Below are 27705 nucleotides of genomic sequence, written 5' to 3' on the forward strand. Positions count from 1 at the left end.
CAAGTAGCAGCTTCTAGAATGTCTTTGGTTGGGAGCCCTCTGAGAAAAGCTGCTGAAGTAGAGGCAGCCCTGGTGGAACGGGATCTGATCCCCCTTGGGCACAGGTTTACCATGGTACAAACAGCAGAAACGAATGCAGTGGCTGATCCATTTAGAGATAGTCTGCTTTGATATGGCCTTCCCCTCTGATCCTGCAGCAAAAGCTACTAGTAGTTGCTCAGATGTTCTCAGAGATTTTGTCCTGTTTAAGTAGAATCTTAGTTGTCTGTGTACATCCAATGAATGCAGAATCCGCTCCCCCATGTTTTGCAGATTTGGGAAAAAGGTTGGCAGGTGAATGGACTGGTAAACAGCCACACTGGATACCACCTTAGGCATAAAAGAAGGATTGGTCTTGAGGGCCACCCTGTCTGGGTAAAATATAATGAAAGGCTCCACTGCCATGAGAGCCTGTAGTTCTGAAACCCTTCTTGCTGAAGTGACTGCCAAAAGAAAAGCTGTCTTCCAAGATAGAAATTTTATATCTGCAGTAGCTGCTGGTTCAAAAGGAGGCAAGGTGAGTTTTTCCAGCACAAAATTGAGGTACCATGCAGGAGTAGGTGCTCTCCTGGGAGGCCTTAAATTTTTGGCCCCTCAGATACTGTTTAAGCAGTGGATGAGAAAAGAGGGGAGGCTCTGTGTTGTAATGAGCAGAAATGGCAGAGGCATGGATTTTTATTGAAGAAAAAGATAGGCCCTTGTCAAGCATCTCAGTTAAGTATTGTAAAATCTGAGGCATATTGGGCTTTGCTGTGTCTATTCCTTGTGCTTGGTTCCAAGCACAGAATCTCTTCCATTTATCAGCATAAGATTTTCTAGTACTAGGCCTTCTGGCTTCCAAAATGACATTCATCACAGGTTTACTGAGAGATGTGGTTTGAATAATTAGTTGATTAGCCATGCTGCAAGATTCAGAGTTTGGAGCTGCGTGTGCATAATTTGATAGTTCTGCTGAGACAGTAGATGAGGTGTTTGAGGCAAACACTATGGAGGAAGGTGTGATATATTCCTTAGAAGCGGGTATCAGTGCTGGCGAGGCCAGTCCGGAGCAATTACGATAATTTTTGTTTTTTTTCTGTCTGACTTTTAGTAAGACCTTGGATAGTAAAGGCAGAGGGGGAAAGGCATAGACTGATAGGTTTTTCCAGCTGAAGCATAGAGCATCCACTTTCCATGCTTTTTTGTGATGAGTTCTTGTGCAGAATTTGTCCAACTGGTAGTTTGGGGAGAGGCAAATAGATCTATGTCTGGGCTCCCAGATTTCTGTGTTATCATGCTGAAGATTTGTGGATCCAGTTTCCATTTGTGCGGGTCCATAAGATTTCTGCTTAAGTCGTCTGCCAGAGTAGTTAGCTTTCCTGGCAGGAACTGAGCTTGAAGGTGTATTTGGTAAGTCAAGGCTGTGTTCCACAAGGCCATGGCTAGTCTTCAAGGATGGTAGGAATGTGTACTCCCCTGCTTGTTTATGTACCACATCACTGTGGTGTTGTCTTGTCTTTATCAGTAGTTGTCCTGGATGAAGTAAGTCCTTGAAGGCTGTCAGAGCATTCTGGACAGCTAGCATTTCTTTCTGGTTGACATGCAGATGCATTTGGTTTGGGCTCCATTTGTCCTGAATGCATCTCCCTGCCAGGTGGGCCCCCCAATCATAGTCTGATGCGTCTGTAGTTAGGGTTTGGGTGGCAGGTGGGACAGTGAATGATAGTCCCTTGTTTTGGTGACATGTCCCTGCCCACCAAAAAAACTCGTTGTAGGCAGGGAATGAGAGGAATCATTGTTTCCAGGCTGTGACAATGTCGACTCCATAAACTTTTTAGGTACCACTGAAGTTTCCTCATATGCAGTTTCGCATATGGAATTAGTAGAATGCAGGATGCCATGAACCCCAAAGCCTGCAGAATTTGTCTTGCAGCTAACTGGGTTTTTGTTACCATTTGTTTGAAGTATGTTGTCAATTGCCTTTGTTTGTCTGGCGTGAGGTAAGCCATCTGGACAGTTGTATTCAAGTTTGCACCCAGGAATGTAATTATTTGAGAGTACCAGTTGTGATTTCTTTTCATTTATGGTGTATCCTAGGCATGCTAGAAGCCTTTTTAAACACGCCAGATGTTGAAGAAGAGTGTCCTTATCCTCTGCTTGAATGAGACAATCGTCTAGATAAGGATGAATTTGAATGTTTCTTTGTCTGCAGAATGCAATTACTGGTGCCAGGCACTTTGTAAAGACCATGGGCGCACTAGATAAGCCAAAGGGCAGTGCAGAGAATTGGGAATGCAAAAAACCTGCTTTGAAGTGGAGGTATCTTCTGCATGATTCCCTTATTGGGATATGTAGCTACGCCTCTTAAGTCTAAAGTTACTAACCAAGCATTCTTGCCTAGCATAGGCAGTAGCAGTTGTAAAGTCAGCATTTTGAATTTTGGAATGTCAAGGAACGTGTTCAGAATCATTAAGTCCAGTATTGGATGCCATGAATTGTCTTTTCTGGATACCAGGAAAAGTCTTGAATAAAATCCTTGTCCTTTTTCCTTTTCTGGTACTGGTTGAATAGCCCCCATATCCATGAGGGACATAACTTGTTTCTGGGCCTCTGCCCACTGGTTTGGTGGCAGATCCGGCCATCCATTTGGAATTGACAAAGTGTGGAAATGAAATCTGTACCCCTGGGATACTATGTTTAATACCCACTTGTCCTGGGTGATTAACTGCCAATTTTGAGCATGAGGTGCTAGCTTTCCCGCAAAGGGGGCTGCCAAAAGATAAGTGCTTGGAGATGATAAAGGGAAGTCACTGAGACTGCTTACTGTAGGGCTGTGCTTTGTTTCCTCCAGATTTGGAGGTGGCGGCACCCCATTGCTTTGACCTGTAAGAACCCTGTGATTGACAGCTGGAGCCTTTTGAGTGCCTGGGTTTGCCATGAGTGGCTCTGTTGGACACAGGAAAGGACCAATTTTTAGTAGGCCAGTGCCTACTGAACCTGGGTGGCTGCACTTGCAAGAAATCTTTCACAGTTTGCATAGATTTAGCTTTGTCTTCCATTTTCTTTAGAACCTCTTCTGCCTTATTACCAGAGTATCATGCTGCAAAGAGGCACCCAACAATTTAGCTTTAACATGATCAGGTAGATTTTGCTCCTTGAGCCAGGCATGCCTTCTAATCACAGATCCAGTAACGGCGGCCCTACAAGAGGCCTCCAAGGAATCAAAACCAATTTGCAAAGTATGCTTTCCAACCTGTTCTGCTGAGTGCAATAAATCATGTAACTCTATTTTCCACACAATCAGAGATCATCATTATTTTCTGTTTCAGTAAGCCCATAACATGCTGTTGATATTTAAGCATATGAAACTGGCAGTTTAAAGCCCTAACTGCCAAGGTTGCAGACGTATAAACCTTCTTACCCCATCTATCCAGCACCCTGGAATCTCTATCAGTAGGGGTAGGATTTCTGGCTGTAGAAGCCTTAACACCCTTGGGACCCTGAGAAATAGTCTCTGGATCAGCAGCAGGATTTTTGAAAAGACATTTGTGGGAATCAGGATCCCTGTAATATCTGTCTGGCTTTCTAGGGCAGGGAATCAGGAGCCATGCTTGATTCCGAGAACAATCATCAACAATGTCTAATACAGGAGGTATTGTCAAAGGCCTATGCTGAGGAAGAAGAAGGAAATCCCTAAGCCTCTTTTTTGATTCAGAGAAGTCCTGACTCTCCCAGTGAAAATGTTCCCATAAAGTATGCAAAGTCTCTCCAAAAGAGTAATCCTCAGGAGGAAATGCAGATGGGATGGATTCCTCTGCATCAGAATCTTCATAGGGTGGAATAGAAAATTCCTGATCAGAAGAAATAGAAACCTGATCTGAAGATACATAATCAGTGCCTTACCTAGGCCTCTTAGCGGGGAGGGGGTGGTTGGGGTTGGAAACCTCTGATCAAGGTAATTAAATCCTCAGCCATTTTGATAATCTGTTTTTAGGCATAGGGGCCTGAGCACTTGGCTCATGCATCGGTTTTTTAGACATAAAAGTTGTTTTTGACCTTGTTTTTGTTGTTGGCATCGGTTTAATGTAAAAATGTTGAGGCCTGAAAATACCCTCAGAAGGTGCCTGCTCAGTGGCTCTGGACTCATCCAAGGGAGACACATCCGCGGGTTCAATACTTTGCAAATCTCGCGGCATACCGGACTCCGAATGTGTCTCAGTAGAGGCCTGCAACTCAAAAGCAGTGGGTATCAGGTGCTACGAAAGCGCCTCACTGAGTACCGGAGACTGGCTTAGGAGAAGGTTCATCTGTTTTGGACCTCGACGGTCCGTCTCTTTTTCCTTGCGTTTTTTGTGAACTCCGGTAGTCTGATTGCTAACAGACGACATTTCAGGGAAGTTAAATCTTGAACCAAAATATTTAGAAGCAAAAATATACTGATGCTTAATAGTGCGTTGGTTAAATTTAGCACAAAACCGACAGCAAGGCACGTTGTGATCAGGGCCTAGGAAGGAATACAGTACAAATGAAAATCCTTATGAGGTATTTGCTTCCCACAAGTAATGCAATTATTAATTTACTGACATCGGTAAGGAGCAAGAAAAAGTTTCCCCAACGGGGTACTTAGCTTTAGTTTGAAGACTTCGGTTCTGAAACTCGAAAACGAAAATTTCAGGAGTCGGTCGACCGGCACTTGCGAACTGCTTCTGCTTTGGGCACCGCGCGGCAAGAAAGACGGATTAAAATGGTGTCGGCTGCATGTTTTATACCCCTGACGACCTGATGTCATGGAAAAGGAGACAGCAACCGACGCAGGACCCAAGACTTTGTTATTCAGGCCGACTTAGGGCAACCTGCCAGAAGATTACCCAAATGTAATGACTGCAACAGTGAAACACGAAGAACATGGACATTTGTATGGGAAGTCATCTCAACCTGTGCATGTTTCTTACGCCTTTGATTTGCCAGGTATAATTTTAAGGTAGAGAACCATTGTCAAAGGGTCTTGGGGACAAGGGACTGGCAGATAAATAGTCTCTGTAGTTATGACAGACAAACACTTATTACCACTGTAAGGAATTTGCCTCCTATAAGCACATTTTCCCCTCTTAGGTAACATGAGACAAAATACTCTCAAACTAGAAGGAAAATGAAGGGTCCCCAATGGGGATACTTATCTAATGGTTAGGGTGTTTACCTTACAGACACAGGGTTTGATTCTTACATGGAGTAATTAGCTAGGATTAAAATGGCCAACAAGGGCAGTTAGCCTAGTACTAATACATTAACTTATGAAAACAAAATGGATAGCTTGGCTGGCAGACCAAAAGTTCAAACGAGTTCAGTGTTTGGGCTGGTGTCAAGAAAGTTCCAAGGCAATTTGTGCCCATACATTCCTCATGTACTCCTTAACCTCTCCTGTACTTGGGTATGGAGAAAGAGAAAGGTACACAGACTGATATTCTGACCAGATGGATGGTTATCTTTGGCAGATATCCCAAAAGTCAGTAATACTGCAACACTGATCCAAGGAAGGATATACAATGAGCACAGCAAAGAATTTTGAATTGTATACAATGCGCTTCCAACAAGCCACATCACAGACTGTTCTTCAGTGATCATGTTTTCACAGGGGGCCTACCCCTAACCCACGCCACTCCAACAAAATATAGCCCCCTTTCTCTCAGCATTCCTGATGAATAACTGTGAAGAAAGTGAAAAACAAAATGATCACAGTAATACATTTCAATCTATTACTCACAGATACATACACTTTCCCAACAAGACACATCAATGGTCATTCAAGAGGGATTACATAACTACTACATGCTTTCACACATAGCTCACATACATGCATACATACATAGCCTGCCATTCTAAGCAAGCCATATCAGTAATCATTTCACTGTGATCACATTACCAGCCTATACTTTCATAAACTGACTGCCTCCAAAAGACAAACACTTTATGTAATCACCTCTGATGTGTGATTATGAAAGTGAATAGCCACAGTAATTTATTTCAACTTAATGTCATTCATAAAAAAAAACTTTTAGAATCATAAAAGCACTAAAGAATACATTAAATAAACCTTACTATGTATGTTTACCTGACATATCCCAAATTCACAGCAAGGTCTAGAGCTCTTTTGCTTCGTACTCCAGCCAAGCAAGAAAATATGATTGAATCAGACTTTACGGGCAGCTCTGCACCATACACTTCTCTGAAAATCTCTGGCTTCATTTGTAGAGCCTTCTCAATCTGGTCCACTTCAGAAAAAAAGAAACATTCAGTTACTGATTTTGTGTCAAATACTTGCAGCTAAGAAATGCCTGTCTGCAGTTAGTGTTGAGTTGAAATAAGGAGTTATGTAATCACAATAATGCTCCATCTGAGTTGTTGCCTCTCATTTGTTCTTCAGTCTGTGGGTTCGGATCCAAGGATCGGATTCGACTCTGCCAAATACTAAAGCTCTAGGATCCAAAATCTGAGCTCCCCCCCTACCCATAATGCTCCATTCCCCCTCATCCCTTCAGATCGTGTTTGCAGCACAAAATATGCATTATCTTACCATATAAATAAATGTACACACACACACACACATATATATATATATATATATATATATATATATATATATATATATATATATATATATATATATGTACACACACACACACACACACACACACACACACACACACACACACACACACACACACACACACACACACTGGATATAAAAGTGTACACACCCCTGTTAAAATGCAAGATTTTTGTAATATAAAAAAATGAGACCACAATAAATCATCAACTTTCCCACCTTTAATGTGACCTATAACCTGTACAATTCATTTGAAAAACAAATCTGTTAGGGGAAAAAATAAAATATATATGTATGCGCGCGTGTGTATATATAATAAAATTAAAAAACAAATACAATAAGCTGGTTGTAAGTGTGCACACCCTTAAATTAATACTTTGCTGAAGCACCTTTTGATTCAATTACAGCATTCAGTCTTCTTGGGTACACACCTGCCAACAATTAAAGAGACTCTGACTAACCCTAAATAAAGTTCAGCTTTCCTAGTAGGATTTTCCTGACATTTACTCAGTTGCCTGCTACATGAAAAGACATAGTTCGCAGAGGGCTTACAAAGCATCAAGGGGACCTCAATGTTGAAAGGTATCAGTCAGGAGAACGGTACAAAAATTTTTCCACAGCATTGGATATACCATGGAACACAGTCAAGACAGTCATCAAAGTGGAGAAAATATGGGACAAAAGTGACGTTGCAAAGAACTGGACGTCCCTCCAAAACTGATTAAAAGACGAGACAAAAACTGGTCAGGGGAGGTTTGCAAGAGACCCACAGCAACACTGAAGAAGCTGCAGGAATTTCTGGCAAGTACTGGTTGTGTACTACATGTGACAACAAATCTTGCGTATTCTCCAATTTCTGGACTATGGGGTAGGGTTGCAAGACGGAAGCCTTTTCTTACACAGAAAAACATCCAGGCCAGGCTAAAATTTGAAAACCAATACCATCAAGTCTCCCAAAAGCATGTGGGAAAATGTTTTATGGTCTGATGAGACCAAGGTTGAACTTTCTAGCCACAATTCCAATAGGTACGTGTGGCGCAAAAACAACACTTCACATCACCAAAACAACACCATCCCCAGGGTAAAGCATGGTGGTGACAGTATCATGCTTTGGGGTTGATTTTCTTTAGCTGGAACTGGGGCTTTAGTCAAGGTGCGGGGAATTATGAACAGTTCGAAATACCAGTCACTTTTGGCCCAAAACCTTCAGGTGTCTGCTAGAAAGCGGAAGATGAAGGGAAATTTCACCTTTCAACATGACAATGACCCCAAGCATACATCCTACCCAAGAAGACTGAATGCTGTAATTAAATCAAAAGGTACTTCAACAAGTATTAGTTTAAGGTTGTGCACACTTATGCAACCAGCTTATTGTATGTTTTCTATTTTTTATATTTTTCCCCCTAACAGATTTGATTGCTTTTCAATTGAATTGTACAGGTTATAGGTCACATTAAAGGCGAGAAAAGTTTTGAAATGATTTATTGTGGTGCCATTTTTTTATATCACAAAAATCTGGCATTTTAACAGGGGTGTGTACGCTTTTTATATCCACTGTACATATACAAACAAAAAGGCAGAGGAAGCCAGAAAGGAGTACTTCAGGAGCTCAAATAGGAAGGAAGTATTTATATACATATCCGCTAGGTCCTACAAGAAAGGTAGGGGGGATGGAGGGAGGGAAGGTTGAAGAACAAATTAGAGGTAACAACTCAGATGGAACATTATGGTGAGTATATAACTTCTTTATCTGAAGTCATTGGCTTCATTTGTTCATCAACATGTGGGACAGAATCCCCAGCTACAGAAAAAATTTGGGAGGCCCTCATGGAAGGATATTCCAGAGCACAGCAGAACCAAAAAACACCCTGTTCCTGGAAATAATGACCAGCTTGTAATGAGATATAAAGGTATTGGGGTTTGACCAAGTAGCAGCTCCACAATTCTCATCAATGAGAAGTTTAGACTAAAAGGCTGAGGAAGTGGACACAGACCTACTGGAATGGGCTCTAATCTGACAAGGTAAAGGAATGCCCGTTGTAGAACACACAAGTGCAATGCAGCCAGTGATCCAGATGGCCAGGGTCACCTTGGAAAATGGTTTTCCCAATTTGGCCTTCAAAAAGGAAACAAAAAGCTGATCAGACTTTCTGAAAAAAGAAGTTATGTACCTACCATAACGTTCCATGTTAGTTGCCTTCTTTCTTGCTGGTTGGGGATCGGAGTCGATCCTCGGCTCCAACTCAGCCATCTTCTATAGCTCGAGAGTTGTTTACTGGCTCGAGGCTACCACTTATCCCATGATGCCTACCGATAGCTACCCAGATCTCGCTTGAAATAGCTAACCCCAGACATAGCCAGAGAATAAACCTGTCCAAACATATAGGTTGAGTATACCTGTCATACTCTCTATGTCAGTAGAGGAAACAAACCAGAGAACACTCAGCCAGTGAAACCAGAACTCCTCTCGGTCCAATAGGACAGGGGGATGGAGAGTGGGATGCAAGAAAGAAGGTGAGATGAAGACAACTAAAGTACAGTTTTGTACCTACCACAAATGTAGATGTTCGAGTGTAAACACTGCTGCAGTCATTACACTTGGGTTATCCTGCCGTCAGGTGGTTCCTCAGTCGGCCTGAGTTCCAAAGTCTTGGTCCGGCGTCGGTTACGGTCACCTCCTCCCTGACATCAGTGCGACAGAGGTATACAAGATGCAGCCAACGCCATTTTGTTCAGTTTTTCTTGCCCCAGACGTCAGGTGCCCCCAAATAGGTAGGCAATTCAAATTGCTAATAAAACATACATTAGAAAAGCAAACAACAACTTTCAGTTACCAGAAAATACTCCCCATAGGTAGTAAAGGGTAGGAGGCATAAGTACGTACCAGCAAGTAAGAGGGGAAGGAGGGAGGGTAACCTGGACTGCAGCAGTGTTTACACTCTTAACGTCTACATTTATGGTAGGTACAAAACTGTACTATGTTCATCGTGTTACACTGCTGCAGTCATTACACTTGGGTGGAATCCCAAAGCTGAGGTAGGGCGGCTGGTTCTATAAGGTATTAGGGGTGGCTATAAGGCCCTGCAGCACAGCAGTGGAGAAGCCAGCTCTGGATTTGGAGTATAAAGGCAAATGGTAATGCTTGGTGAAGGTATGCACAGAACTCCATGTTGCTGCTTCCAAAATATCCTTGGTAGGTACTCCTCTGAGGTAGGCAGTTGAAGTGGCTGTTGCCCTGGTGGAGTGAGATCTAATGCTGCTAGGTACAAGTTTTCCATGGTGAGTATAGCAGAAACGTATACAATGTCCTATCCATTTTGAGATAGTCTGTTTTGAAATGGCTTTTCCCTGTGCTCCTGCAGCATATGCTACCAATAATTGCTCAGATTTTCTGAAAGCTTTGGTTTTGTTCAAGTAGAAGCGTAACTGCCTGTGAATGCCCAAAGAATGTAGTAGTCTCTCTCCTTTGTTCTGTGGTTTTGGATAGAAGGTTGGCAAGTGAATAGTTTGGTTTAGAGCCACACTTGATACCACCTTTGGCATAAATGTAGGGTTAGTTCTTAAAGACACCCTGTCCTGGTGGAAAATGAGGAAAGGTTCCACTGACATTAGTGCCTGTAATTCTGAAACTCTTCGTGCTGATGTTATTGCCAGTAGCAGAGCAGTTTTCCAAGAGAGGTATTTTAATTCTGCTGTGTTTGCTGGCTCAAAAGGAGGTAAAGTTAATTTTTCCAAAACAAAGTTGAGGTCCCAGGTTGGGGTAGGTGCTCTGCGGGGCGGTCTTATGTTTTTAGCCCCTCTGAGGTACTGTTTGAGCAAAGGATTAGAAAAAAATGATGGATCCGTGTTGTAATGAGCAGAAATGGCTGAGGCGTGGATCTTGATGGATGAGAAGGACAGGCCCTTGTCTGGCATCTCAGTCAAATATTGAAGTATCTGAGGAATGTTTGGGACAAGAGGGTCAAGGCTGTGCGCCTGGTTCCAGGCACAGAATGTCTTCCATTTATCGGAGTAGGCTTTCCTGGTGCTAGGCCTTCTGGCCTCCAGAATGACATCCATAACAGCTTTGGAGACAGGCACTGCTTGCTTGACTAAGGAATTCTCCATGCAGCTAGGTTTAAGGTCTTTAGCTGGCTGTGAAGTATCTGATTGTTGTGCCGTGTCAGCAAATATGGGATTTGAGGCAAAATCCAGCGTGGTTCTTGTGCTAAGTTCTTTAAGAATGGGTACCAGTGCTGGCGTGGCCAGTCTGGTGCAATCAGGATCATCTTTGGCTCTTCTTGCCTGGCTTTTACGAGTACCTTTGGAAGGAGAGGTAAAGGAGGGAAAGCGTATACTTGCAGGTTTTCCCAGCTGAATGAGAGGGCATCCACTTTCCATGCTTGTGGATGGTAAATCCTTGTGCAGTATTTCTGTAGCTGGCAGTTCACTGGAGATGCAAACAGATCTATGTCCGGGCTCCACCATTTTTGTGTTATCATTCCGAATATTTGTGGATTCAATTCCCATTCGTGGGGATCCATGATGTGTCTGCTTAGGTCGTCTGCCAGTGTGTTTTTCTCTCCTGGCAGGAATTGTGCTTGCAGATGAACTTTGTAGTCTAGAGCTGTGTTCCACAAGGTCATGGCTTGTCTGCAGAGGGGGTAGGGGTGTGTGCCTCCTTGCATGTACCACATAACTGTGGTGTTGTCTGTCTTTAGTAGTAGTTGTCCTGGATGCAGCAGGTCCTTGAAAGCTATAAGTGCATTTTGTACAGCTAGCATCTCTTTTTGATTGATGTGAAGATGCCTTTGCTCTGTGGGCCACTCGCCCTGAATACATTTTCCTGCCATATGTGCTCCCCAGGCGTAATCCGATGCATCTGTTGTCTGTGTTTGCCTGGCTGTGGGTTGAATAAAAGGCTGTCCCTTGTTGACGTGACAAGCTTGAGCCCACCATCGAAACTCCTGTTGAAGGCAAGGAATGTGGCCCAGGCCGGTATGACCCTGACCTTGAGTAGCATCTTACCCTCACCAAGAATGATGCCACAATATGAAGACAAGATGATCAATTTCAACAATTGGCTTAATTATTGGTGTCATTCAAAGGGGATCCAATGCCTGTCAGCCTGGGATGACATGCTCGACAAGCCACGATGCTTTGCTAGGGACGGCCTGCACCTGTCACCCCTGGGCTTTTGGATATTGGCAAAGGCTCTTGCTACCCCCATAGTGCCTTTTTTAGGCAAGGCTCAAAAGACAAACCCACCTCCATAGGTATCACAATGGATAAGAAACTAAGAGTAATGCTACTCATCGCCAGAAGTCTAAACCTCAAGATGCACGCACTCGAAACTCTCCTTAGCATGGAGAAAATCGATCTCTGTGCAGTAAAAGAAACCTGGTTCAAGGCTCCCGAGGGCACCCCAGCACTACCAGGTTATACCTCATACCATGCTTTTCGGCCCCAAAACTTGGACCGACCCACAAGAGGGGGAGTATCAATATTCGTCAAAGATACCCACACCTCCAGGTTGGTGGCACAGCACGAAGCATCAGAGACTATCCATGTGCAACTAACAGTGGGTAAAACTGCCTTCCAGTTTATAGCCTGCTACAGACCACCCTCCCTAACCCAGGAACCCCACTCGGCCTTCATGAGAACACTGGAAAATATGAAGGTCTCTCCAAACACCATTATATTGGGCGACTTCAACTACCCAAACATAGACTGGGAGCATTACTCTAGCTCCAACACCCTAGCCCAAAGGTTCCTAGAATTTATAAACTCAAATGCTATGGAACAACTTGTTACCACTCCCACAAGAATACTGGACCTGATCATCACCAACATGGGGACTCTATGCTCCAGACCAGAAGTTTATCCCTCACTGGTAAGATCAGACCATAAACTAATCTCACTGGATGTTCACATCCAGACACCACCCCCTGCCCAGAAAACCACAGTGAAAAACTTCTCTAAAGCAAATTTTAAACTCCTCAAATCTGAGGTGGAATCCTGAAAAGCCCCGGGGCCTGTGGAAAATACGGCCCAGACCGCAGAATCCTTTATAAACGCATTCTATGAACACCTTCAGGAATGCATGGATCATGCGATCCCAAATAAAACCAAGACCCAATCCTCCAAAGGCAGATGTCCTGTCTGGTGGACCCCAGCCATAAACAAGCTATACAATAGAAGGAGGAAGCTACTAAATGATAGAGCAAAATTCCAAAAAGGGAAGGCATCTCTGATCAGTATTAGCAAAAAACTATGGGCACTCATAAAATAGTCTAAGGCCAGCTTCGAGAGAAAAATTGCACAGTACACTAAGGATAATCACAAGGCTTTCTTTAGTTATGTTAGGAACCTGGGTGGTAATTCCCAGATATGCTCAGAATTAGTCCAAAATGACAAAAAATACACCGAACCCACAGACATTGCCAACATCCTAGCTGACAGGTTCAGCAAACCCCCCAAAGGGCAAATATCTATTCCAGCAGAGTGCTGCCCCCCTGACATCTCGGATGCTCAGGTAAGAGAAGCCCTCTCCAAAGCAAAAAACACAGCATCAATGGGACCAGACGGTGTCCCGGGCTGCGTCCTACATGAACTCCAAGAAGAGCTAAACCCAAACATAAAACTACTGTTCAATCTCAGCCTTACTACAGGATATGTACCCAAAGAGTGGCGTACAGCAACTGTGGTCCCTCTCCACAAAGGTGGTGCGGATCCTGGAAACTATCGCCCCATAAGTCTGACTAGCTTGGTCTGCAAAGCTATGGAAAGGATAATCATGGACCTCATAAATAAAGATATTGGGGACCTACAGACACTGGATCCTACCCAGTTCGGCTTTGTTAAGGGCAGATCCTGCCTCTTAAACCTGGTTGATTTCTTTGAAACAGTCACCAAGGCCATTGACGAGGGGAAGGTGGTCCACACAGCCTACCTGGACCTCGCAAAAGCCTTCGATACAATACCCCACTCGGGCATTATAGATAAGCTCACCAGCTTAAATATAAACCCCTATGTCACTAGATGGGTTGCAAACTGGCTCAAGGACAGAACCCACATGGTTAGAATTGCTGGAGCCATGTCAGACTCCAAACCAGTTACAAGTGGCGTCCCACAAGGCTCAGTCCTGGGACCTCTCTTGTTCAGTATATATTTCTCGGAGGTACAGGCCAACACGGAAGGACTGTGGCTGACCAAGTTCGCAGATGACTGCAAACTGGGCCATAATCGACTCTCCAGCCGCACAAGCATCCTCCAATAGGGCCTCATAGAAACAGACAACTGGTGCCAGAGCCATGGCCTCAAGCTAAACGCCAAAAGTGTATAGTCATCCCCTTTGGCAAAAACAAAGTGCCCACAAATTACCACATAGGTGGTAATCCATTAAGTACAGAAGAAGTAATTAGGGACCTGGGGACCCAAGTTGATAGCAATCTCTCATTTGACAACCACGTGGCCAAAGTGGTTAGAAAAACATTTTATATAGCCCACCTAATCATGAAGGGATTCACATCTAGATCAGGGACGCCATCGTGCCTCTTTACTCATCCCTCATCAGGCCCATAATTGAGTACAATGCCCCTTTTGGGATGTACCTTACCAGACACCTGCAGCAACTGGAAAGACCCCAAAAGTACCTCACCAAGAGGATCAAAGGGCTCAAACAGATGCCATATGCTGCCCGGTTAAAGAAACTCCAGCTCTACTCAGTGGCATACCACCTGTTCAGAGGCGATCTGTGCCTGACGTATAAAGCCATGTCCAACCCGGAATTAATGGACATGCTGCACCTCAGAAAATCCAAATCCTATCGAGCTACACGCTCGAGAGACTTGAACCTCAGCACTGAAATAAATAGGACATGCTGGAGGGACAGATTCATAACCCAGAGGCTCCCTTCACTCTGGAATAAAATCCCAGTCCAGGTTAGGCAGAGTCCCTCATTGACTCTCTTCAAGAGGAATCTTGATGAGTGGATGGGAGATCGTAGGTTTACCCCGGGTATGACTTCTGTGTCACTGTTAGACAGAGGCACAGTATACTAACCTCAAAAAAGGGGCATAGCAAAATTAATTTAAAATGGGTGGCGAAAGCCAAACACATTCTGGCTAGGCTTATAAATGCCCTAGGGCAGATAGCCTAGTATGAACCTATGAACTGTTTCCAAACTTTGACAGTGTTGAGAACATACACTCTTTAGGTACCATTGTAGTTTCCTCATATGCAGTCTGGCATATGGAATTAGTAGTATGCAAGATGCCATGTAGCCCAAGGCCTGCAGAATTTTTCTTGCAGGGAGTTGGGTCTTTGTTGCCATCAATTGAAAGTATTGAGTCAGTTGTCCTTGTTTGTCTGGCGTGAGATAAGCCATCTGGGCCGTTGTGTTCAAGCTGGCACCCAGGAATATTATCTGTTGTGAGGGCACTAGTTTTGATTTCTTTTCGTTTACTGTGTACCCCAGGCAACTTAATAATTTTTTTACGAACGCCACATGCATTAGAAGAATGTCTTTGCTCTCTGCTTGAATCAGGCAGTCGTCCAGGTATGGGTAAATTTTAATTCCTTTTTGCCTGCAAAATGCAATTACTGGTGCCAGGCACTTTGTGAAGACCCTGGGCGCAGTAGATAAGCCAAAGGGCAGTGCAGAGAATTGATAGTGCATTGAACCAGCTAGAAATCTGAGGTATCTTCTGTAATTTTGTCTGATAGGGACATGCAAGTATGCCTCCTTGAGGTCCAAAGTCAAAAGCCAAGCTTTCTTGCCCAGCATGGGAAGAAGCTGCTGTAGTGTCAACATTCTGAATTTCGGAACATCCAAGTAAGTGTTTAGAGAAGAAAGATCCAGAATGGGTCTCCAGGCTTTGTCCTTTCTGGGAACCAGAAAGAGTCTCGAGTAAAATCCTTGTCCTTGCTCCTGTGGTGGTACCTTTCTAATAGCTCTCATGTCCATGAGTGCTGTAATTTGCCTTTGAGCCTCTGCCCATTGATTTGGTGGCAGATTTGGCATTCGTTTTAACCTTGGCGGAGTGTGGAAGTGGAACCTGTAAACTTGAGATACAATGTTGAGAACCCATTTGTCTTTGGAGATGCAATGCCAGTTGTGATAGAAAAGTGCCAGTTTTCCTCCTAAGGGGGCTGCCAAGAGAGAGCTGTTTGGCAGCTGTAGTGGGAAGTCATTGAGGCTGTTTTTTATAAGGTTGTGGCTTGTCTTCCCCTTCTTTCTGGCCTGGTGTACCCCATTGTCGAGGCCTGTAAGGACCTTGTGCTTGACCTCCACCTCTTGGACGTCTGTATCTGCCCCTTTGAGGTCTGTCTGTGACTGGAAAGGAACAATTTTTTGTTGGCCAATTTCTGCTAAAACGAGGAGGCTGAACCTGTAAGAAATCCTTCATTGTTTGCATAGATTTTGCCTTATCCTCCATCTTCTTTAATACCTCCTCTGCCTTAACTCCAAACAGCACATCCCGCTGCAAAGGTGCATCCAATAATTTTGCCTTAACATGATCTGGTAACGCATGTTCTTTTAACCAAGCATGCCTTCTAATGACACTAAGTGCTGCTCTACAGGAGGCCTCTAAGGAATCAAATCCACACTGCAAAGTATGTTTCCCACTTGTTCAGCTGCATGCAATAAATCCTGCATTTCTTTAAAATTAGGAGGATCTGAATCTGGAAGCATCTTTTCTTTCAACTGAGACATCAAAAATTGCTGATATTTTAGCATGTGAAACTGGCAATTTAAGGTTCTCATTGCTAAAGTTGCAGACGTATATACTTTCTTTCCTCATCTGTCTAATGCTCTGGAATCTCTGTCAGAGGGAAAGTACAGTTGTGTACACTTAACATAAATGTAGATGTTCGAGTGTCTTCACTGTTGCAGTCATCACTGTAGGGTTCTTCCTGCCGGCAGGCAGTCCTTGGTCGGCCAGAATCCCAAAGTCTGGGTCCGGCGTCGGCTGTTCAGTCATGCTCCCTGACGTCAGAGCGCTAGGAGTACAAAGCTGCCAGCCGATGCCATGTTCTCCAGTTTTTCTTGCCCCAGATGTCAGGTGCCCAAAAATGAAGGCTAATAGTAAAACAAAAAAGAAACATACAACAAACTCCATACCCTGAAGCAAATACACCTCAGAAGAAAGGTGAAGCAGGAAACCACACTAATGAAAATATAAGAGGGCCAGGAGGGAGGGTAACCCAGACTGCAACAGTGAAGACACTCAAACATCTACATTTATGGTAAGTGTACACAACTGTACTATGTTCATCGAGTTTCACTGTTGCAGTCATCACTGTAGGGTTGAATCCCAAAGCTGAGATAAAGGGTGGTGGTTATAGAGTAGAAGGGGCGGCTAGAAGGCCCTGCAAGACTGCAGAAGCAAAGCCTGCCCTAGACTTAGAGTAAAGAGGGAGATTGTAGTGCTTAGAGAAAGTATGCACTGAACTCCAAGTTGCAGCTTCCAAAATATCTTTGGTAGGTACTCCCCTGAGAAAGGCAGCTGAAGTAGCAGCAGCTCTGGTAGAATGAGTCCTAATTTTTCCTGGGATTTGCTTTCCATGATGAGAGTAACAAAATCTGATTCCATGAGCAATCCATTTAGAAATGGTCTGTTTTGAAATAGCTTTGCCTTGGGAATTTGTTGCATAAGAAACAAACAGTTGCTGTGTTTTCCTGATATCCTTGGTTCTGTCCAGGTAAAAACAAAGTTGTCTGTGTACATCCAAGGAATGCAAGATCCTTTCCCCCTTATTTTGTGGATTAGTGAAAAAAGTTGGCAGGTGAATAGTTTGATTTAAAGCCACTTTGGAAACCACTTTCGGCATGAAAGTAGGATTAGTCCTTAAAGACACCCTATCTTGGTGAAAAATAATATAAGGTTCCACAGCCATGAGTGCTTGTAACTCCAAGACTCTCCTGGCTGAAGTCAAAGCCAGCAGAATAGCTGTCTTCCATCATAAATACTTAAGATCAGATGTGGCAGCAAGCTCAAAAGGAGGCAGAGTGAGTTTTTCCAGAACATAGTTGAGGTCCCAAGCAGGTATGGGTGGTGTCCTAGGGGGCCTTAAATTCTTTGCTCCTCCGAGATATTGTTTCAGAAGTGGATGGGAAAAGATTGGAGGATCTGTATTGTAATGTGCAGAGACAGCTGAGGCATGAATTTTTATGGAGGAGAAGGATAAACCCTTATGTAGCATGTCTGTCAGGTAAAGCAAAATCAGTGGGATGTTAGGAATGAGGGGATCCGAATACTGAGCATGCATCCAGGTGCAAAATCTCTTCCATTTACCTGCATAAGATTTTTTAGTGCTAGGCCGTCTGGCTTCTAAAATGACATCCATGACCTGTTTGGGAAGAGAAGGATTAATCATAGACCCTGAGTTCGCCAGGCTGCCAGGCTGAGAGTTTTGACATGAGAGTGCAGAACCTGGCCCTGGTGTTGGGACAAAAGATTTGGAATCTGAGGTAAAATCCAAGGTGGCTCTTGGGATAGATTCATCAGTGTTGAGTACCAAAATTGACTAGGCCAATGTGGGGCCAGTAAAATCATCATCTTGGGCTTGTCCTGCTTGACCTTTAATAACACCCGTGGAAGAAGAGGTAGTGGCGGAAAGGCATACCTAGAGAGGTTTCTCCAACTGAATGATAGTGCATCCACTTTCCATGCTAGTTTGTGAAATGTCCTTGTTCAAAAAATATGTAACTGGTGGTTGAGGGGGGATGCAAATAGATCTATGTCTGGGCAGCCCCAGGCTTCCGTAATCATCTTGAATATTTGGGTGTCTAGCATCCACTCGTGTGGGTCTGACAGGTTCCTGCTCAGGCTGTCTGACAGAATATTTTGTTTCCCTGGCAGAAACTGAGCTTGTAGATCCACTTTGAAAGCTAGAGCTGTGTTCCAAAGAGTCATGGCTAGTCTGTAAAGGGGGTAGGAGTGTGAACCCCCTTGCTTGCTTATGTACCACATAACTGTGGTGTTGTCTGTCCGAATCAGTAGTTGTCCTGGTTGTAGAAGATCCCTGAAAGCCAAGAGGGCATTCTGCACAGCTAACATCTCTTTTAAATTGATATGTAGGTGTTTCTGATCCTCTGTCCAAAAACCTTGCAGACCTTTTCCCTGCAAGTGGGCTCCCCATGCGTAATCTGAGGCGTCCGTGGTTAACACTTGGCTGGCTGGTGGCAGACTGAAGGCTTTCCCTTTGTTGTGAAGAGATGCCATGGTCCACCAATGGAATTCCTTTTGTAGACAAGGCAAGACAGCAATTTGTGCGTCTAGACTGTGGCAATGCTGGGACCATACACTTTTTAGGTACCACTGTATTTTTCTCATATGTAGTCTTGCATTTGGTATGAGAAGGATGCAGGAGGCCATGTAACCCAAAGCCTGCAGGAATTTCCTTGCAGTAAGCTGAGTTATTGATGCCAAGGTTTTGAAAGTTGAAGCCAGCTGCAGTTGCTTTTCAGATGTCAGGAATGCCATCTGGGTTGTTGTGTTTAGAAGAGCACCCAGAAAAGTTATCTGTTGTGTGGGTGTCAAATTTGACTTTTTTATGTTCAGAGTAAATCCCAGGTACTTGAGAAGATTTCAAACAAATTCCAGATGCTGGAGTAAGACATCCTTGCTGTCTGCTTGAATAAGGCAGTCGTCCAGATAAGGGTAAATTTGAATTCCCTTGAGTCTGCAATAAGCTACTACTGGTGCCAGGCACTTGGTGAAGACCCTGGGCACAGTAGACAAGCCAAAGGGCAGCGCAGAGAATTGGTAATGTTTCGATCCGGCCTTGAACCCGAGGTATTTTCTGCACTCCTGTCTGATTGGGATGTGTAGGTAAGCCTCCTTTAAATCCAATGTCACCATCCATGCATTCTTGCACAACATTGGCAGGAGCTGCTGCAGAGTAAGCATCTTGAACTTTGGTATGTCCAGGAAAGTGTTTAAGACTGACAGATCCAGGATGGGTCTCCATGAATTTTGCTTTCTGAGAACTAGAAAGAGCCTTGAGTAAAAACCTTGGCCCTCATAGCCATGAGGGATCCCATCTCTGACCATTGGTGTTTTGGAAGGTCTGGCCATCCATTTGGTCTTGGCAAGGTATGAAAGTGGAATTTGTAACCTCTTGAAACTACATCCAGAACCCACTTGTCTTGGGTTATGCAAGTCCAATTTTGTTGAAAAAGAGAGAGTTTTCCTCCTAGAGGGGCTTCCAGGAGAGAAGTTCCTGGAACCATGCAGGGGAAGTCATTGAGCCTGTTTTCTATAAGATTGAGGTCTGTCCTCTCCACCCCTGGGGGTGGAAGCAATCCACTGCCTAGGTCTGTAAGAGGTCTGTGCTTGGGCCCTCCCTCTGGAGCGCCTGTATCTACCCCTCTGAGGCCTGTCCGAGCTGGGAAAGGACCAGTTTTTAGTTGACTAATTTCTGCTAAATCTTGGGGGCTGAACTTGTAAGAAATCCTTAACAGTTTGCATGGATTTTGCCTTATCCTCCATTTTCTTTATCACCTCTTCAGCCTTAGAGCCCAACAAAACATTATGCTGAACAGGTGCATCCAGTAACTTTACTTTCACTTGATCAGGTAAGTTTTGTTCCTTTAACCAAGCATGCCTTCTAATGACTGTGCCAGAGGCAGCCGCCCTGCAAGAAGCCTCCAAGGCATCAAAACCACAGTGTAAACCATGCTTCCCAACTTGTTCAGTGGCATGCATCAAATCATGCAATTCCTTATTATCTGCACATGCAGTAATGGTATCCAGCTTTTATTTCATAACAGACAGTAGAAATTGCTGATATTTTAGCATATGAAATTGACAATTTAAAGCCCCAATAGATAAAGTAGCAGAAGTGTACACTTTTTTGCCCCATCTCTCCAAAGCTCTGGAATCCTTATCTGTCGGAATAGGGTTTTTAGCAGAAGCTTAGGACCCTGAGAAATGGTTTCTGGATCAGCAGTAGGATTTTTGTAAAGGAACTGGTGGGAGTCAAGGACCCTGTGATATCTGTCGGGCTTAGCAGGGGCTGGAGGAAAGGAGTCAGGAGTTAAATTAGCCTCAGAAAAGGCATCATCCACAATATCCAGAATAGGAGGAATAGCCAGGGGTCTATGTTGGGGAAGAAGAAGGAAATCCCTAATCCTTCTCTTAGATTCCGAGTACTCCTGTCCTTCCCAGTGAAAATGTTCCCTCATGTCATGTAAAGTTTCCCCAAAAGAAAAATCCTCAGGGGGAGAAGCTAATGGAATGGAATCCTCAGCATCAGAATCCTCATAAGAAGGGAAAGAATATTCCTGTTCAGAGGAAGACACTGAAGAAACAGATGCTTGATCAGAAGATTCATAATCCAATTCTTGCCTTGGCCTTTTTTTTGGAGGGGGATGTGAACCCCTAATCATAGTTAGTAAGTCCTCCGCCATTTTAAGTAGCTGTTTCTGAGATTTGGGTCCCGGATCAGAAGAGGTCTGGGCTGGTGTCTTAGATTTAGAAGGAGTCTTTGCCTTTGTCTTCGGCTTTGCCTTTATCAGAAGCTGTGTAGGCCTGAAAACCCCCTCAGAAGCCGGTACCTGCACAGCGGCTCTGGACCCATCCGAGGGAGCATTGTCCAAAGGTCCTGCAACTGGAGTGCCCAAAGGCCTAGTTGGCTCCTCGTGGGAGTCCGTTTCGGCAATCGGTTCTGAAATGGCTGACGTCAGGGGCTGCAAAAGCACCTCACTGACGACGGCCGAACCTGTAGCTGGCTCTGCTTGTAAAACGTCGTCTGATTTGGACCTCGGAGGCCTGTCCTTATCCTTGCGTCATTTGTGAACTCCGGTAGTCGGAAGCGTGTCTGACGACATTTTATAATTAAATCGCCCACCAAAGTAGTGAAAAGCAAAATCATATCTTCGCTTAATCGTACGCTGGTTAAATCTAGCACAAAACCGACAACTAGCTACGTCGTGGTCAGGGCCTAAACAAGGAATACAGTAAGAATGGAAATCCTTAGGAGGTATTTGCTTCCCACAAGAAATACAATTATTAACTTTTTCTGACATCGGACTGAAGCAAGAAAAAAAGTTTCCCTAATGGGGTACTTAGCTTTGAGAAGAAGAAGAAAGTCTTCGGACTGAAGCATGAAAAAATATCAGGAGTCAGCCGACCAGCACTTGTGAACTGCTTTCACCACACGGCAAGAAAGACTGGAGAACATGGCGTCGGCTGGCAGCTTTGTACTCCTAGCGCTCTGACATCAGGGAGCATGACTGAACAGCCGACGCCGGACCCAGACTTTGGGATTCTGGCCGACCGAGGACTGCCTGCCGGCAGGAAGAACCCTACAGTGATGACTGCAACAGTGAAACACAATGAACATCTGAGTTTTTTGCTGATGAGGCCTTAATCCCTTTGGGTCCCTGAGAAATAGTTTCAGGGTCAGCAAAAGGGCTTTTATACAGAAATTTGTGAGAGTCAGGGACTCTGTAATATCTATCAGGTTTAACTAGGGCTGGAGGTAAGGAGTCAGGGTTTAGCTGGATTCAGTGTACACATCATCCACAATATCTAACACTGACGGAATAGCAAGGGGTCTGTGTTGAGGCAATAAAAGGAAGTCTTTGAGCCTTTTCTTGGATTCTGAGTAATCCTGGCATTCCCAATGGAAATGCTCCCTCATGGTATGTAAGGTCTCCCCCCAAAGGAGTAGTCCTCAGGCAGAGAGGCTGATGGAATTGATTCCTCAGCATCAGAATCCTCATAAGGGGGTAAAGAATATCCTAGGTCTGAGGATGAATCTGAAGAAATGGACACCTGGTCGGCAGATTCATAGTCTGCATCGTGTCTGGGCCTTTTATCAGGAGGGGGATGGGACCCACTGATCAGGGTGTGTTTCTTAGGCATGGAAGCCTGTCCTGGAGAATGCTGTATCTGTTTCTTTGTTTTTAAGGGGGCCTTAGACTTAGAAGAGGGTTTAATGGTTAACTGGGTAGGTCTGAAAACACCCTCTGATGCTGTGGATTGCTCGGCTACTTCAGTTGCCTCAGAAGGGTTAGTTTTGATAGGCTGAAAACCTAGAGCGTCCGAAGGCCCAGCCAGCTCCACGTGGGAGTCAGAGGTGGTCTGTGGTTCTGTGGAAGCAGTAGTCAGGGGCTGCGTAGGCGCCTCGCTGAAAACCAGAGAACCGGCGACCGACCTAGCAGAGGCCTCGTCGTCAGTTTTGGGTCTCGGATGCCTGTCCTTGTCTTTGCGCTTTTTATGTATTCCGGTCATCGGAAGTTCCGACGGCATGTTGTAATTGAATTTTCTGCCAAAATAATGTCGGGCAAAATCAAGCCGACGTTTAATAGTGCGCTTGTTGAACCTAGCACAAAACCGACAACCAGTGATGTGGTCTGGGCCTAGGCATGGAATACAATAGGAGTGGAAATCCTTATGAGGTATTTGCTTCCCACAAGAAATACAGTTATTAATTTTTACTGACATCGGTCTGAGGCAAGAAAAAGTTTCCCCAACGGGGTACTTAGCTATGTAGAAGACTTTGGTTCTGGATTCAGAATGAAAATCTCAGGAGTCGGCCGACCGGCATTTGCTTCGGGCACCGCGCAGCAAGAAAGACTGAAGAAAATGGCGTCGGCTGCATCTTATATACCCCTGTCGCACTGACGTCAGGGAGGAGGCGACAGCAACAGACGCCGGACCAAGACTTTGGAACTCAGGCCGACTGGGGAACCGCCTGACGGCAGGATAACCCAAGTGTAAAGACTGCAGCAGTGTAACACTATGAACATCATGGAACGTTATGGTAGGTACATAACTTCTTTATGTTGTCTATCTCGCCTTCGTTCTTGCTGGTTGGGACAGCATCCCTAGCACCTACAATCCTGGGCGGCTCACTACAATAGACTCTTCAGAACAGTGGAACCAAAGTCAGCTCTGCTCCTGGAGACCATATCTAGCTTGTAATGAGAAATAAAGGTATGAGGATTTGCCCACATAGCAGCTGCACAGATAGAATCCATGGCCAACCTAGATTGGAAGGCTACAGAGGTGGCCAAGGCCCTAGTAGAATGACCTTTTGGTTTGATAGGTAACTCTTTGTTCCTTAATTGATAAATGAAAGTAATAGTGTGAGACAACCACCTGGATAAGGTCACCTTGGAAACTGGAAGACCTTGTTTGCCTAGAGCTAGAGCATAGGAAAGGAATAGTTGGTCCGACTTCCTTATTTCCTTTGTCCTGTGCAGGTAAAAACGCAATTGTCTATAAACGTCCAATTGGTGTAATTTGTACTCTGCCTTGTTGGTGTGGTTAGGGAAAAACAAAAGAAAGTCTATAGATTGGTTTAAATTATTTTCTGAGCAGACATTCGGAAGAAACAAAGGATTAGTCCTCAGAGCAACCCTGTCCTTATGAAAAACCAAGTATGGAGGATAAACACATAGTGCCTGAAGTTCAGAGACGCGTCTGGCTGAAGTAATAGCTACCAGAAAGAGGGTCTTCCAAGATAGAAACTTAATGGAGCAGGACACTGCTGGTTCAAAAGGGGGCAGAGTTAAGGAAGTTAGTACCAAATTAAGGTCCCAAAGAGGAGGGGGATCTCTCACTGGAGGCCTAAGGAGAGTGGTACCTCTTAAAAAAGCTTTACAGAGCTTATGAGACAATGTTTGAATTTGACAAGCCAATATGAAAGTTAGAAATGGCCGCTAATTGAACCATGATTGTAGCAGAAGCGGACCCAGAATGAAAAAGTTGTGCTAGGAATTCCAGAATTTCGTGGACTGGGGCTGAAAAGGGATGTATGTTCCTAGTCTCTGCCCAACAAGAAAAACGTTTCCATTTACTAGCATAAGTTTTTCTAGTTGTGGAGTTGTGAGAGGAGACAGTAATCTCACGTACAGCCAGGGAAATGCTAGGAAGCCTGGCTAAGGTTGGAAGTGGACCAACCAAGCTGTGAGCTGGAGAGTTTGAAGGGATTGATGCAACCCGCCTGATTGATGAATCAGTAGGTTTGGAATCGGATCCAGAGCCCAAGGCTGATCAAGAAGGTAATGGTGGAGGAACGGGAACCATATCTGTCGAGGCCAGTAAAGGGCAATGAGGATCATTTTGCAACCCAACGATATTGCTTTCTATATGAGTTTTGGAATCAGGGGAAATGGAGGAAAGGCATAAAGAAGTCCCTGAGGCCAATCGTGGACTAGAGCGTCTCTGGGTGAGTGACCTAGAAGCGGAACAAGGTGCTGCATTTGCTGTTGGAAGGGGGTGGCAAAAATATCGCAGCAAGGCTGTCCCCATTTGCAGAAGATAAGATCTGCAACTTCCTGATTCAGAGACCACTCGTGAGGCATGAGGATAGCTCTGCTGAGCCTGTCCGCTATGATGTTGGATCTCCCAGGGATGTGCTTGCAATCAGAAAACATTGGGAGGAAATCGCTCACTGTCACAGTCTGAGTGCTTCACGACACAGGGGGTAGGACCTGGTTCTGCCCTGCTTGTTGATGTACCACACCACTGACATGTTGTCTGTTTGAATTGCAATGGTCCCAGAAGGAAGAGAGTCCTGAAGGGCTTGCAACGCTAGCAGCATGGCTCTCATTTCTAGGACGTTTATGTGCAGATGGTACTCGTGAGGCTGCCAAGTGCCTTGGACTGTCCTGCCCTGATAATGCCCCCCCCACCCTCTCAGGGAGGCGTCTGTGGCTACTGCAGGGAGCTGAACGAAGGGTCTGCCCTGAGTCACTAGTGGGGAGACCATCCACCAGGAAAGGTGCCTTTTGCATGCTTCTGTAATCATGATCATGTGAGACATGGGCAGCTGCTGGAAAGACCACTGTGTGAACAGAAGCCACTGAAGGATCCTCATGTGAAAGCGGGCCAGTGCGATTAGAGGAATGGCTGCTGCCATGGAACCCAGAGTTTGAAGGACGAACCTGACTTGGATTCTTTTGCTCTGCATTAGAATTTGTACTTGCTGGCGAATTGTAGACACCCTTTCTGGTGGTAGCCTTGCGGACATGTTCCTTGAGTCTAAGTCTGCTCCTATGTAGGTGATAGACTGATAGGGCAACAAGGCAGATTTTTCAAAGTTTATTGTAATGCCTAGCTGGGAGCAGATTGTGATTATGTAGTCCCTGGCTTGTAGAAGTTGATGCTTGGTAGTAGCAGTGAGGAGCCAGTCGTCTAGATATGGAAACACCTGGAATCCTCGATGTCTCAGGTGAGCCGTGACCACTGCCATACATTTGGTAAACACCCTGGGGGCTGTGGTGAGACCAAAGGGCAGAGCTCTCAACTGGTAATGACTGGCTCCCAGCCGGAAGCGAAGAAATCTCCAGGAGCGCCTGTCCATCTTGATATGGTAGTACGCGTCCTGAAGATCTATCGAACACATCCAATTGTCCTGACCCAGAAAGGGTAGAATGGACTGTAGAGTGACCATCTGAAACTTTGTTCTTTGTACAGACCTGTTTAGTCTGCTGAGATCCAGAATCGGTCTCCAGTCCCCTGCCTTTTTTGGTACCAAAAAGAACCTTGAGTAAGTTCCGGATCCGTGCTGGTCTGCCGGGACTTCCTGGATGACTCTTTCTAGCAGTTTTGAAACTTCTATTACTGCTTGGTCCTTCAGATTGGGTGGAACATCTGGAAGGGATTTCCTTGATGGTAAAGGGGGTTGACAGAAGGGAATTTTGTAACCTCCGGATATAATGGACCGTACCCCAACTGTCTTACGTTAAATTTTGCTAGGCTTTTGGGTACAGTGAAAGTCTTCCCCCAACTGCCTCCAGAGGTGAGCAGCCGGGCAACCCTTCAGGGATGCTGAAAGGGCTTATCAGAGAAAGATTCTCTGTTGCCCTCGTTCTGTGGACCCCCTCTGCCACGAGGGCGGCGTCTGTTATCGTTTCCCCCTCTGCCCCTGGAGGAAAAATTGTTACGTGTGTCAGGCAAGGCTCCCTGGGATTTTCGGAACCACATTTTGCCACTCTTCTGACCTTTGGGGTACGGTCTAGAAGGAGTGGAAAAATGGACTCCCATGGCAGAGAGAGTCTTGCCTTCTTGCTCACACCTAGTCAAAGTGTCTTTCACCTGTGGTCCAAAAAGAAAGGAACCAAAGGGGGTGTTGGTGAATGACGCTCAAAAGGGTTCCGCTAAATTACACAGCCACAAACATTAATGCCTCCTAAGGGCCACACCCGTACCTGCGGCTCTACTTGCACCATCGGCTGCATAGGAAAAGAGCCTCATGGAGAAGTTAACTACAGAATTAAGCATCACCAGCTGGGAAGCTACTTTAACTTGAGCCCCCTCAGCTGATGGATCTTGAAGGGTATCTCCGAGCTCTTTAAGGAGATCCCTCTGAAGCCGGGTAAAATGACATAAGTAGTTCAGTGACCTCATAGAAAAAGTCGCTGAAGCGAACATTCGCTTCCCGTATCTGTCCATGGTCCTAGACTCCTTGTTAGGAGGATGGACAGATGAAGAGGTCTCTGCTAACTCTTTTTTGGTGGCTGCTGCTACCACCATGGCATCAACAGGCACACCTTTAGTAAGGAACTGCTTATCCTGGGCTGCTGTGATGAATTTACCAGGTCTCCTCAGAGTTGATTCCACTGTTTCTGGAACTGACCAAGGCTTTCGAGCCACCACTGCCATAAGTGGATCGAAAGGCGGAGAAACCCAGGAGGTGGAAGGTCGGGAACTGAACGCATCCAGAAATACAGACTCATCCTCGGTAGGGGATAGGGGATTCCAGTTCCCCCTCTGCTTAAGCATTTCTAAGATGTCCGAGAAGGAAACCTCTTCAGAGGGGGATCTCCGGGACCCTTCCGAATCATCTAGGTCTGTATCAGAAGTGACAGACTCAGGGGAGTCAATGTGCTTCCTCTTGCACTTCTTACGAGGGTCTCCTCTGAATGATCAGGGGAGGCCTCGGAAGAAGAGGAAACACCCAATGGGGTGCCCTGGAGCACCGGTTCCCTACGCTTAGGGTCTGGAGGAGGAGCAGAGGTTGGCACAGGCACTACAGGGGACGGAGCCGGTGGGGCCGATAGTGGAGCTGACTCAGTGGCCAGCACACTCCTCATGACATCGAAGGCGTCCCTGCCATGATGCAGAGAAAGCTCCGGTTCC

The 27705-nt window shown here is 45.1% G+C and overlaps 1 protein-coding gene across 1 annotated transcript in view; it reads right to left on the bottom strand.

Annotated features, from left to right (window-relative positions):
• TSTD3 (thiosulfate sulfurtransferase like domain containing 3) overlaps positions 1-27705 on the bottom strand; it is a 392152-nt gene that overhangs the window by 35501 nt on the left and 328946 nt on the right. Inside the window, exon 3 of the mRNA XM_044065092.1 lies at positions 6128-6287. Coding sequence (XP_043921027.1) covers positions 6128-6287 — 160 coding nt within the window. The remainder of the gene's footprint in view (positions 1-6127; positions 6288-27705) is intronic.

This window comes from Protopterus annectens, chromosome 1.part0, assembly GCF_019279795.1.
Source record: "Protopterus annectens isolate FY-2018-M chromosome 1.part0, PAN1.0, whole genome shotgun sequence".
In the NCBI taxonomy this organism is placed as follows: domain Eukaryota; kingdom Metazoa; phylum Chordata; order Ceratodontiformes; family Protopteridae; genus Protopterus; species Protopterus annectens.